This window comes from Dendropsophus ebraccatus, chromosome 8, assembly GCF_027789765.1.
Source record: "Dendropsophus ebraccatus isolate aDenEbr1 chromosome 8, aDenEbr1.pat, whole genome shotgun sequence".
In the NCBI taxonomy this organism is placed as follows: domain Eukaryota; kingdom Metazoa; phylum Chordata; class Amphibia; order Anura; family Hylidae; genus Dendropsophus; species Dendropsophus ebraccatus.
In genome coordinates, this window is record NC_091461.1 from 371,570 (window position 1) to 385,409 (window position 13,840).

Consider the following 13,840-nt stretch of genomic DNA (forward strand, 5'->3'; position numbering starts at 1 on the left):
TCTCCAGTCATCCCCCCCACCCCTCCTGTATTACTGTATAATGTCCCAGCATTCCCAGCAGTGTCACCTCTCCAGTCACCCCCCCAGCCTGCTGCCTCCTGGTTTACTCTATCATCTCCCAGCATTCCCAGCAGGGTCACCTCTCCAGTCACCCCCCCCCCTCCTGTATTACTGTATAATGTCCCAGCAGTGTCACCTCTCCAGTCATCCCCCCACCCCTCCTGTATTACTGTATAATGTCCCAGCAGTGTCACCTCTCCAGTCTCCCCCCCCCTCCTGTATTACTGTATAATGTCCCAGCAGGGTCACCTCTCCAGTCATCCCCCCTCCTGTATTACTGTATAATGTCCCAGCAGTGTCACCTCTCCAGTCACCCCCCCCCCTCCTGTATTACTGTATAATGTCCCAGCATTCCCACCTCTCCAGTCATCCCCCCCTCCTGTATTACTGTATAATGTCCCAGCATTCCCAGCAGTGTCACCTCTCCAGTCACCCCCCCCTCCTGTATTACTGTATAATGTCCCAGCATTCCCAGCAGTGTCACCTCTCCAGTCACCCCCCCCTCCTGTATTACTGTATAATGTCCCAGCAGTGTCACCTCTCCAGTCTCCCCCCCTCCTGTATTACTGTATAATGTCCCAGCAGTGTCACCTCTCCAGTCACCCCCCCTCCTGTATTACTGTATAATGTCCCAGCAGTGTCACCTCTCCAGTCATCCCCCCACCCCTTCTATATTACTGTATAATGTCCCAGCAGTGTCACCTCTCCAGTCATCCCCCCCTCCTGTATTACTGTATAATGTCCCAGCATTCCCAGCAGTGTCACCTCTCCAGTCATCCCCCCTCCTGTATTACTGTATAGTGTCCCAGCATTCCCAGCAGTGTCACCTCTCCATTCATCCCCCCAACCTCTCCTGTATTACTGTATAATGTCCCAGCAGTGTCACCTCTCCAGTCATCCCCCCCCTCCTGTATTACTGTATAATGTCCCAGCATTCCCAGCAGTGTCACCTCTCCAGTCATCCCCCCTCCTGTATTACTGTATAGTGTCCCAGCATTCCCAGCAGTGTCACCTCTCCATTCATCCCCCCAACCTCTCCTGTATTACTGTATAATGTCCCAGCAGTGTCACCTCTCCAGTCACCCCCCCCCTCCTGTATTACTGTATAATGTCCCAGCATTCCCAGCAGGGTCACCTCTCCAGTCATCCCCCCCAGCCCTCCTGTATTACTGTATAATGTCCCAGCAGTGTCACCTCTCCAGTCATCCCCCCTCATGTATTACTGTATAATGTCCCAGCAGTGTCACCTCTCCAGTCATCCCCCCTCATGTATTACTGTATAATGTCCCAGCAGGGTCACCTCTCCAGTCACCCCCCCTCCTGTATTACTGTATAATGTCCCAGCATTCCCAGCAGTGTCACCTCTCCAGTCATCCCCCCACCCCTCCTGTATTACTGTATAATGTCCCAGCAGTGTCACCTCTCCAGTCTCCCCCACCCCTCATGTATTACTGTATAATGTCCCAGCAGGGTCACCTCTCCAGTCACCCCACCTCACCCCTCCTGTATTACTGTATAATGTCCCAGCATTCCCAGCAGGGTCACCTCTCCAGTCATCACCCCCCTCCTGTATTACTGTATAATGTCCCAGCATTCCCAGCAGTGTCATCTCTCCAGTCATCCCCCCCCTCCTGTATTACTGTATAATGTCCCAGCATTCCCAGCAGTGTCACCTCTCCAGTCACCCCCCCAACCCTCCTGTATTACTGTATAATGTCCCAGCATTCCCAGCAGTGTCACCTCTCCAGTCACCCCCCCCCCTCCTGTATTACTGTATAATGTCCCAGCAGGGTCACCTCTCCAGTCACCCCCCCACCCCTCCTGTATTACTGTATAATGTCCCAGCATTCCCAGCAGTGTCACCTCTCCAGTCACCCCCCCCCTCCTGTATTACTGTATAATGTCCCAGCAGGGTCACCTCTCCAGTCCCCCCCCCCTCCTGTATTACAGTATAATGTCCCAGCAGTGTCACCTCTCCAGTCATCCCCCCTCCTGTATTACTGTATAATGTCCCAGCAGGGTCACCTCTCCAGTCATCCCCCCCTCCTGTATTACTGTATAATGTCCCAGCATTCCCAGCAGTGTCACCTCTCCAGTCATCCCCCCCCTCCTGTATTACTGTATAATGTCCCAGCAGTGTCACCTCTCCAGTCATCCCCACCCCTCCTGTATTACTGTATAATGTCCCAGCAGGGTCACCTCTCCAATCATCCCCCCACCCCTCCCCCAGCATTCCCAGCAGTGTCACCTCTCCATTCATCCCCCCCACCCCTCCTGTATTACTGTAAAATGTCCCAGCATTCCCAGCAGTGTCACCTCTCCAGTCCCCCCTCCTGTATTACAGTATAATGTCCCAGCAGGGTCACCTCTCCAGTCCCCCCCCCTCCTGTATTACTGTATAATGTCCCAGCAGTGTCACCTCTCCAGTCACCCCCCCACCTCTCCTGTATTACTGTATAATGTCCCAGCAGTGTCACCTCTCCAGTCACCCCCCCCCCACCCCTCCTGTATTACTGTATAATGTCCCAGCAGTGTCACCTCTCCAGTCATCCCCCCTCCTGTATTACTGTATAATGTCCCAGCATTCCCAGCAGTGTCACCTCTCCAGTCATCCCCCCTCCTGTATTACTGTATAATGTCCCAGCATTCCCAGCAGGGTCACCTCTCCAGTACCCCCCCCCCTCCTGTATTACTGTATAATGTCCCAGCAGGGTCACCTCTCCAGTCCCCCCCCCCTCCTGTATTACTGTATAATGTCCCAGCAGGGTCACCTCTCCAGTCCCCCCCCCTCCTGTATTACAGTATAATGTCCCAGCAGGGTCACCTCTCCAGTCATCCCCCCTCTCCTGTATTACTGTATAATGTCCCAGCATTCCCAGCAGTGTCACCTCTCCAGTCATCCCCCCCTCCTGTATTACTGTATAATGTCCCAGCAGGGTCACCTCTCCAGTCCCCCCCCCTCCTGTATTACTGTATAATGTCCCAGCATTCCCAGCAGTGTCACCTCTCCAGTCCCCCCCACCCCTCCTGTATTACTGTATAATGTCCCAGCATTCCCAGCAGGGTCACCTCTCCAGTCATCCCCCCACCCCTCCTGTATTACTGTATAATGTCCCAGCAGTGTCACCTCTCTAGTCATCCCCCCCTCCTGTATTACTGTATAATGTCCCAGCAGGGTCACCTCTCTAGTCACCCCCCCACCCCTCCTGTATTACTGTATAATGTCCCAGCAGGGTCACCTCTCCAGTCACCCTCCCCCTCCTGTATTACTGTATAATGTCCCAGCAGTGTCACCTCTCCAGTCACCCCCCCCTCCTGTATTACTGTATAATGTCCCAGCATTCCCAGCAGTGTCACCTCTCCAGTCACCCCCCCCCCCCCCTCCTGTATTACTGTATAATGTCCCAGCAGGGTCACCTCTCCAGTCCCCCCCCCCTCCTGTATTACAGTATAATGTCCCAGCAGTGTCACCTCTCCAGTCATCCCCCCTCCTGTATTACTGTATAATGTCCCAGCAGGGTCACCTCTCCAGTCATCCCCCCCTCCTGTATTACTGTATAATGTCCCAGCATTCCCAGCAGTGTCACCTCTCCAGTCATCCCCCCCTCCTGTATTACTGTATAATGTCCCAGCAGTGTCACCTCTCCAGTCATCCCCACCCCTCCTGTATTACTGTATAATGTCCCAGCAGGGTCACCTCTCCAGTCATCCCCCCACCCCTCCCCCAGCATTCCCAGCAGTGTCACCTCTCCATTCATCCCCCCCACCCCTCCTGTATTACTGTAAAATGTCCCAGCATTCCCAGCAGTGTCACCTCTCCAGTCCCCCCCTCCTGTATTACAGTATAATGTCCCAGCAGGGTCACCTCTCCAGTCCCCCCCCCTCCTGTATTACTGTATAATGTCCCAGCAGTGTCACCTCTCCAGTCACCCCCCCACCTCTCCTGTATTACTGTATAATGTCCCAGCAGTGTCACCTCTCCAGTCACCCCCCCCCCCACCCCTCCTGTATTACTGTATAATGTCCCAGCAGTGTCACCTCTCCAGTCATCCCCCCTCCTGTATTACTGTATAATGTCCCAGCATTCCCAGCAGTGTCACCTCTCCAGTCATCCCCCCTCCTGTATTACTGTATAATGTCCCAGCATTCCCAGCAGTGTCACCTCTCCAGTCATCCCCCCGTCCTGTATTACTGTATAATGTCCTAGCAGGGTCACCTCTCCAGTACCCCCCCCCCTCCTGTATTACTGTATAATGTCCCAGCAGGGTCACCTCTCCAGTCCCCCCCCCCTCCTGTATTACTGTATAATGTCCCAGCAGGGTCACCTCTCCAGTCCCCCCCCCCTCCTGTATTACAGTATAATGTCCCAGCAGGGTCACCTCTCCAGTCATCCCCCCTCTCCTGTATTACTGTATAATGTCCCAACAGTGTCACCTCTCCAGTCATCCCCCCCTCCTGTATTACTGTATAATGTCCCAGCAGGGTCACCTCTCCAGTCCCCCCCCCTCCTGTATTACTGTATAATGTCCCAGCATTCCCAGCAGTGTCACCTCTCCAGTCCCCCCCACCCCTCCTGTATTACTGTATAATGTCCCAGCATTCCCAGCAGTGTCACCTCTCCAGTCCCCCCCACCCCTCCTGTATTACTGTATAATGTCCCAGCATTCCCAGCAGGGTCACCTCTCCAGTCATCCCCCCACCCCTCCTGTATTACTGTATAATGTCCCAGCAGGGTCACCTCTCTAGTCACCCCCCCCACCCCTCCTGTATTACTGTATAATGTCCCAGCAGTGTCACCTCTCCAGTCATCCCCCCCCCTCCTGTATTACTGTATAATCTCCCAGCAGGGTCACCTCTCCAGTCATCCCCCCCCCCTCCTGTATTACAGTATAATGTCCCAGCAGGGTCACCTCTCCAGTCAGCAGGTCAGTGATCCGGCGGGTGAGATGCAGGATCTTCTGGGCATTGTCCTTCTCATCGACCACTGATCGGGGTGACTCTGTGATGGGGCTCTGGGTTCTGCTCCTTCTCCCATATTCTCCAGGTGTTTTAGTCACTGGACCATAATCCTGTGTATGAGAAGATAACAGGGAAATTCTATAGATATCAGATCTCATCTCTCCTACCGATCAGTCATAACCCTAACACCCGCCTAATATTCTACCATCCCACTGTACGCCGATCTGAGGGGCCCGACTCCATAACCCTGTGATGTGCGTCCCCCCCTGACCCCATAACCCTGTGATGTGCGTCCCCCCCTGACCCCATAACCCTGTGATGTGCGTCCCCCCCTGACCCCATAACCCTGTGATGTGCGTCCCCCCCTGACTCCATAACCCTGTGATGTGCGTCCCCCCCCCGGGCCCTATAGCTCTGTGATGTCCTTCCCCTGGGACCCCATATGGATATCTGTGGAATCTGATGGTGGAGTCACCATCTTGAGCTTAGTGTCTGCAGTGCGGCCCAGAATCCCCCACCCAATGTATTAGTAATACAGATAAGAGGTCATGTGACCCATCCCCCAGAATCCCCCTCCCCCCTGTATTAGTAATAGAGATAAGAGGGAGGTCATGTGACCCATCCCCCAGAATCCCCCTCACCTCTCCCCCCCCCTCCTGTATTAGTAATAGAGATAAGAGGGAGGTCATGTGACCCATCCCCCAGAATCCCCCTCACCTCCCCCCCTCCTGTATTAGTAAGAGATAAGAGGGAGGTCATGTGAGCCATCCCCCAGAATCCCCCTCACCTCCCCCCCTCCTGTATTAGTAATAGAGATAAGGGGGAGGTCATGTGACCCATCCCCCAGAATCCCCCTCACCTCCCCCCCCCTCCTGTATTAGTAATAGAGATAAGAGGGAAGTCATGTGACCCATCCCCCAGAATCCCCCTCACCTCCCCCCCTCCTGTATTAGTAATAGAGATAAGAGGGAGGTCATGTGACACATCCCCCAGAATCCCCCTCACCTCTCCCCCTCCTGTATTATTACTAGAGATAAGAGGGAGGTCATGTGACCCATCCCCCAGAATCCCCCTCACCTCTCCCCCCCTCCTGTATTAGTAATAGAGATAAGAGGGAGGTCATGTGACCCATCCCCCAGAATCCCCCTCACCTCTCCCCCCTCCTGTATTAGTAATAGAGATAGGGGGAGGTCATGTGACCCATCCCCCAGAATCCCCCTCACCTCCCCCCCCCTCCTGTATTAGTAGAGATAAGAGGGAGGTCATGTGACCCATCCACCAGAATCCCCCTCACCTCCCCCCCCTCCTGTATTAGTGATAGAGATAAGAGGGAGGTCATGTGACCCATCCCCCAGAATCCCCCTCACCTCTCCCCCTCCTGTATTAGTAATAGAGATAAGAGGGAGGTCATGTGACCCATCCCCCAGAATACCCCTCACCTCCCCCCCCTCCTGTATTAGTAATAGAGATAAGAGGGAGGTCATGTGACCCATCCCCCAGAATCCCCCTCACCTCCCCCCCCTGTATTAGTAAGAGATAAGAGGGAGGTCATGTGACCCATCCCCCAGAATCCCCCTCACCTCCCCCCCTCCTGTATTAGTAATAGAGATAAGGGGGAGGTCATGTGACACATCCCCCAGAATCCCCCTCACCTCTCCCCCCTCCTGTATTAGTAATAGAGATAAGAGGGAGGTCATGTGACCCATCCCCCAGAATCCCCCTCACCTCCCCCCCCCCTCCTGTATTAGTAATAGAGATAAGAGGGAGGTCATGTGACCCATCCCCCAGAATCCCCCTCACCTCCCCCCCCCTCCTGTATTAGTAATAGAGATAAGAGGGAGGTCATGTGACCCATCCCCCAGAATCCCCCTCACCTCCCCCCCTCCTGTATTAGTAATAGAGATAAGAGGGAGGTCATGTGACCCATCCCCCAGAATCCCCCTCACCTCTCCCCCTCCTGTATTAGTAATAGAGATAGGAGGGAGGTCATGTGACCCATCCCCCAGAATCCCCCTCACCTCTCCCCCTCCTGTATTAGTAATAGAGATAGGAGGGAGGTCATGTGACCCATCCCCCAGAATCCCCCTCACCTCTCCCCCTCCTGTATTAGTAATAGAGATAGGAGGGAGGTCATGTGACCCATCCCCCAGAATCCCCCTCACCTCTCCGGTCAGCAGGTAGAGGATCTCCAGGGTGAGGCGCAGGACGGCGCTGGTGACAGGGTCGGTTTCCATGGCTCCTGGTGATAGAACACATGGGGGGGGGGGGGGATCACATTATTCTGCTGCTTACCGTACAGCCGCCATTATGTCACATGACTCACCTTGGAGCTGATCACGTGGGTTACATCATCAGGGACCCCAATCTCCACAGTGTGTAGTCACAGCCCCGGCTCAATCAGCACTGCCTGCATCCCGCCTTTCCGCTCTCACAGATATGTAACGGAAGTCACGGCGGCCGCACAGTGCCGAAAACCGGTGCGTTACCTGATTGGAGCGTCACGTGACGAAGAGCTGCCAATTGCAAAACATCATTTACAGTCATAAGAGGGCGCGATTTCCGGCAAGGTTGTCGTCAGAACGGCGAGTGTCTGTTTGCGGTTCCGCCATTTTCTCGTAGACAAGAAATGGTAGGAAAGCATAGAGAGTGGAGGACGTGTAGCTAGAAGCCGCCTATGCGCAGTGGCCTCCACAAGGCGGGAGATCTCATCTAGACTAGGCAAACAGGTAATGTTACCGGTAACAGGTCACATAATGTGTCATAGCAGACTGTACAGGTAACCCCTCAGCATATCCAGCCAGACACTGCCTGCCCCTGTATAATCCCAGAGGATTGCCCCTCAATAATACCGGCCTGGACTAGCCTCCTCCTGGGAGCAGCGGTAATGGTGCGCCCCCTGCTGGCGGCCTGGTGCAGTGAGGTAATGGCGCTCCCCCTGCTGGCGGCCTGGTGCAGTGAGGTAATGGCGCTCCCCCTGCTGGCGGCCTGGTGCAGTGAGGTAATGGCGCTCCCCCTGCTGGCGGCCTGGTGCAGTGAGGTAATGGTGCGCCCCCTGCTGGCGGCCTGGTGCAGTGAGGTAATGGCGCTCCCCCTACTGGCGGCCTGGTGCAGTGAGGTAATGGTGCTCCCCCTACTGGCGGCCTGGTGCAGTGAGGTAATGGCGCTCCCCCTGCTGGCGGCCTGGTGCAGTGAGGTAATGGCGCTCCCCCTGCTGGCGGCCTGGTGCAGTGAGGTAATGGTGCGCCCCCTGCTGGCGGCCTGGTGCAGTGAGGTAATGGCGCTCCCCCTGCTGGGGGGCTGGTGCAGTGAGGTAATGGTGCGCCCCCTGCTGGCGGCCTGGTGCAGTGAGGTAATGGTGCTCCCCCTGCTGGCGGCCTGGTACAGTGAGGTAATGGTGCTCCCCCTGCTGGCAGCCTGGGAGCAGCGGTAATGGCGCTCCCCCTGCTGGCGGCCTGGTGCAGTGAGGTAATGGCGCTCCCCCTGCTGGCGGCCTGGGGCAGTGAGGTAATGGCGCTCCCCCTGCTGGCGGCCTGGTGCAGTGAGGTAATGGCGCTCCCCCTGCTGGCGGCCTGATGCAGTGAGGTAATGGTGCGCCCCCTGCTGGCGGCCTGGGAGCAGCGGTAATGGTGCGCCCCCTGCTGGCGGCCTGGTGCAGTGAGGTAATGGCGCTCCCCCTGCTGGCGGCCTGGGGCAGTGAGGTAATGGTGCTCCCCTTGCTGGCGGCCTGGTGCAGTGAGGTAATGGCGCTCCCCCTGCTGGCGGCCTGGGAGCAGCGGTAATGGTGCGCCCCCTGCTGGCGGCCTGGTGCAGTGAGGTAAGGGCGCTCCCCCTGCTGGCAGCCTGGTGCAGTGAGGTAATGGTGCTCCCCCTGCTGGTGGCCTGGGGCAGTGAGGTAATGGCGCTCCCCCTGCTGGCGGCCTGGGGCAGTGAGGTAATGGTGCGCCCCCTGCTGGTGGCCTGGGGCAGTGAGGTAATGGTGCTCCCCCTGCTGGCGGCCTGGTGCAGTGAGGTAATGGCGCTCCCCCTGCTGGCGGCCTGGTGCAGTGAGGTAATGGTGCTCCCCCTACTGGCGGCCTGGTGCAGTGAGGTAATGGTGCTCCCCCTGCTGGCGGCCTGGTGCAGTGAGGTAATGGTGCTCCCCCTGCTGGCGGCCTGGTGCAGTGAGGTAATGGTGCGCCCCCTGCTGGCGGCCTGGTGCAGTGAGGTAATGGTGCTCCCCCTGCTGGCGGCCTGATGCAGTGAGGTAATGGTGCGCCCCCTGCTGGCGGCCTGGTGCAGTGAGGTAATGGCGCTCCCCCTGCTGGCTGCCTGGTGCAGTGAGGTAATGGCGCTCCCCCTGCTGGCGGCCTGGTGCAGTGAGGTAATGGTGCGCCCTCTGCTGGCGGCCTGATGCAGTGAGGTAATGGCGCTCCCCCTGCTGGCGGCCTGGTGCAGTGAGGTAATGGCGCTCCCCCTGCTGGCGGCCTGGTGCAGTGAGGTAATGGCGCTCCCCCTGCTGGCGGCCTGGGGCAGTGAGGTAATGGTGCTCCCCCTGCTGGCGGCCTGGTGAAGTGATTGCATAGCCTGTGGTCTGCATAGTCAGTGGTGGAGCAGGAGGTAATGGTGCTCCCCCTGCTGGCGGCCTGGTGCAGTGAGGTAATGGCGCTCCCCCTGCTGGCGGCCTGGTGCAGTGAGGTAATGGTGCTCCCCCTGCTGGCGGCCTGGTGAAGTGATTGCATAGCCTGTGGTCTGCATAGTCAGTGGTGGAGCAGGAGGTAATGGTGCTCCCCCTGCTGGCGGCCTGGTGCAGTGAGGTAATGGCGCTCCCCCTGCTGGCGGCCTGGGGCAGTGAGGTAATGGTGCTCCCCCTGCTGGCGGCCTGGTGCAGTGAGGTAATGGCGCTCCCCCTGCTGGCGGCCTGATGCAGTGAGGTAATGGCGCGCCCCCTGCTGGCGGCCTGATGCAGTGAGGTAATGGCGCTCCCCCTGCTGGCGGCCTGGTGCAGTGAGGTAATGGCGCTCCCCCTGCTGGCGGCCTGGGGCAGTGAGGTAATGGCGCTCCCCCTGCTGGCGGCCTGGGGCAGTGAGGTAATGGCGCTCCCCCTGCTGGCGGCCTGATGCAATGAGGTAATGGCGCGCCCCCTGCTGGCGGCCTGGTGCAGTGAGGTAATGGCGCTCCCCCTGCTGGCGGCCTGGTGCAGTGAGGTAATGGTGCGCCCCCTGCTGGCGGCCTGATGCAGTGAGGTAATGGTGCGCCCCCTGCTGGCGGCCTGATGCAGTGAGGTAATGGTGCTCCCCCTGCTGGCGGCCTGGTGCAGTGAGGTAATGGCGCTCCCCCTGCTGGCGGCCTGGTGAAGTGATTGCATAGCCTGTGGTCTGCATAGTCAGTGGTGGAGCAGGAGGTAATGGTGCTGCCCCTGCTGGCGGCCTGGTGCAGTGAGGTAATGGCGCTCCCCCTGCTGGCGGCCTGGGGCAGTGAGGTAATGGTGCTCCCTCTACTGGCGGCCTGGTGAAGTGATTGCATAGTCAGTGGTGGAGCAGGAGGTAATGGTGCTGCCCCTGCTGGTGGCCTGGGGCAGTGAGGTAATGGCGCTCCCCCTGCTGGCGGCCTGGGGCAGTGAGGTAATGGTGCGCCCCCTGCTGGTGGCCTGGGGCAGTGAGGTAATGGTGCTCCCCCTGCTGGCGGCCTGGTGCAGTGAGGTAATGGCGCTCCCCCTGCTGGCGGCCTGGTGCAGTGAGGTAATGGTGCGCCCCCTGCTGGCGGCCTGGTGCAGTGAGGTAATGGTGCTCCCCTGCTGGCGGCCTGGTGCAGTGAGGTAATGGTGCTCCCCCTGCTGGCGGCCTGGTGCAGTGAGGTAATGGCGCTCCCCCTGCTGGCGGCCTGGTGCAGTGAGGTAATGGTGCTCCCCCTGCTGGCGGCCTGGTGCAGTGAGGTAATGGTGCTCCCCCTGCTGGCGGCCTGGTGCAGTGAGGTAATGGTGCTCCCCCTGCTGGCGGCCTGGTGCAGTGAGGTAATGGTGCGCCCCCTGCTGGCGGCCTGGTGCAGTGAGGAAATGGTGCTCCCCCTGCTGGCGGCCTGATGCAGTGAGGTAATGGTGCGCCCCCTGCTGGCGGCCTGGTGCAGTGAGGTAATGGCGCTCCCCCTGCTGGCGGCCTGGTGCAGTGAGGTAATGGCGCTCCCCCTGCTGGCGGCCTGGTGCAGTGAGGTAATGGTGCGCCCTCTGCTGGCGGCCTGATGCAGTGAGGTAATGGTGCTCCCCCTGCTGGCGGCCTGGTGCAGTGAGGTAATGGTGCGCCCCCTGCTGGCGGCCTGATGCAGTGAGGTAATGGTGCGCCCCCTGCTGGCGGCCTGATGCAGTGAGGTAATGGCGCTCCCCCTGCTGGCGGCCTGATGCAATGAGGTAATGGTGCGCCCCCTGCTGGCGGCCTGGTGCAGTGAGGTAATGGCGCTCCCCCTGCTGGCGGCCTGGGGCAGTGAGGTAATGGCGCTCCCCCTGCTGGCGGCCTGATGCAATGAGGTAATGGTGCGCCCCCTGCTGGCGGCCTGGTGCAGTGAGGTAATGGCGCTCCCCCTGCTGGCGGCCTGGTGCAGTGAGGTAATGGTGCGCCCCCTGCTGGCGGCCTGATGCAGTGAGGTAATGGTGCGCCCCCTGCTGGCGGCCTGATGCAGTGAGGTAATGGTGCTCCCCCTGCTGGCGGCCTGGTGCAGTGAGGTAATGGCGCTCCCCCTGCTGGCGGCCTGGTGAAGTGATTGCATAGCCTGTGGTCTGCATAGTCAGTGGTGGAGCAGGAGGTAATGGTGCTGCCCCTGCTGGCGGCCTGGTGCAGTGAGGTAATGGCGCTCCCCCTGCTGGCGGCCTGGGGCAGTGAGGTAATGGTGCTCCCTCTACTGGCGGCCTGGTGAAGTGATTGCATAGTCAGTGGTGGAGCAGGAGGTAATGGTGCTGCCCCTGCTGGTGGCCTGGGGCAGTGAGGTAATGGCGCTCCCCCTGCTGGCGGCCTGGGGCAGTGAGGTAATGGTGCGCCCCCTGCTGGCGGCCTGGGGCAGTGAGGTAATGGTGCTCCCCCTGCTGGCGGCCTGGTGCAGTGAGGTAATGGCGCTCCCCCTGCTGGCGGCCTGGTGCAGTGAGGTAATGGTGCTCCCCCTACTGGCGGCCTGGTGCAGTGAGGTAATGGTGCTCCCCCTGCTGGCGGCCTGGTGCAGTGAGGTAATGGTGCTCCCCCTGCTGGCGGCCTGGTGCAGTGAGGTAATGGTGCGCCCCCTGCTGGCGGCCTGGTGCAGTGAGGTAATGGTGCTCCCCCTGCTGGCGGCCTGATGCAGTGAGGTAATGGTGCGCCCCCTGCTGGCGGCCTGGTGCAGTGAGGTAATGGCGCTCCCCCTGCTGGCGGCCTGGTGCAGTGAGGTAATGGCGCTCCCCCTGCTGGCGGCCTGGTGCAGTGAGGTAATGGTGCGCCCTCTGCTGGCGGCCTGATGCAGTGAGGTAATGGTGCTCCCCCTGCTGGCGGCCTGGTGCAGTGAGGTAATGGCGCTCCCCCTGCTGGCGGCCTGGTGCAGTGAGGTAATGGCGCTCCCCCTGCTGGCGGCCTGGGGCAGTGAGGTAATGGTGCTCCCCCTGCTGGCGGCCTGGTGAAGTGATTGCATAGCCTGTGGTCTGCATAGTCAGTGGTGGAGCAGGAGGTAATGGTGCTCCCCCTGCTGGCGGCCTGGTGCAGTGAGGTAATGGCGCTCCCCCTGCTGGCGGCCTGGGGCAGTGAGGTAATGGTGCTCCCCCTGCTGGCGGCCTGGTGAAGTGATTGCATAGCCTGTGGTCTGCATAGTCAGTGGTGGAGCAGGAGGTAATGGTGCTCCCCCTGCTGGCGGCCTGGTGCAGTGAGGTAATGGCGCTCCCCCTGCTGGCGGCCTGATGCAGTGAGGTAATGGTGCGCCCCCTGCTGGCGGCCTGATGCAGTGAGGTAATGGCGCTCCCCCTGCTGGCGGCCTGGTGCAGTGAGGTAATGGCGCTCCCCCTGCTGGCGGCCTGGTGCAGTGAGGTAATGGCGCTCCCCCTGCTGGCGGCCTGGTGAAGTGATTGCATAGCCTGTGGTCTGCATAGTCAGTGGTGGAGCAGGAGGTAATGGTGCTGCCCCTGCTGGCGGCCTGGTGCAGTGAGGTAATGGTGCTCCCTCTACTGGCGGCCTGGTGAAGTGATTGCATAGTCAGTGGTGGAGCAGGAGGTAATGGCGCTCCCCCTGCTGGCAGTCCAGGGGTAATGATGCTGTGCTCCGCCATAGCACATCTGGGGACGCAGACGTAGTTGCGGGCCTGAGACACGTGATATTTGGGACAGTTCAGGATGGTTGGGGGGAACCACATAATTTGCCAACATTCAAATCCTGAAAGTTGGGACCATAGAATAGAGCCCAGTGAGGATAACCTCAGCCCCCCATTACTGTCAGTGCTGCACAGGTACCACCTCCTATTGCTGTCTCTCTAAGTACATGGCCACAGCATGTGCTACATTGTGATCACTTGGGGGAAGGGAAGATGGCCTGCGGTTTGCCATCCTATCCGTTATTGCTGTGTGGAATCTCATTAATATCTTTCATATATGAGACCTGATATTGTATTTGTGTGCTAGTTATCGGTATCCTGTGGACAAGTCTCTCGTATTTCATATACATCACCCCACCATCTTGTAGTCACTAGAACAGGAGATCCTGGTCCCTGTCCACAATCCTACAACTGTGTCAAACATGCCTGGGGCAGCTCCATTCACCTCTATGGCACTGAGGGTCCTAGCAGTAGTAGATGTAGGTTGTGTGCCTTAGTTTCCTTTTGGGTCCTCCAGTGTAAATGCTCCAGT

General features: G+C 58.9%; 1 protein-coding gene across 1 annotated transcript in view; it reads right to left on the bottom strand.

Moving 5' to 3' along the window:
• The window catches only part of LOC138798927 (zinc finger protein 586-like), a 39,939-nt gene extending 32,189 nt beyond the window's left edge, over nt 1–7,750 (bottom strand). Inside the window, exons 1-3 of the mRNA XM_069979550.1 lie at nt 7,343–7,750; nt 7,182–7,258; nt 4,971–5,129 (exon numbers count right to left, since the gene is read on the bottom strand). Coding sequence (XP_069835651.1) covers nt 4,971–5,129; nt 7,182–7,253 — 231 coding nt within the window. The 5' untranslated portion in view covers nt 7,254–7,258; nt 7,343–7,750. The remainder of the gene's footprint in view (nt 1–4,970; nt 5,130–7,181; nt 7,259–7,342) is intronic.
• Between the last annotated feature and the right edge of the window lie 6,090 nt (nt 7,751–13,840).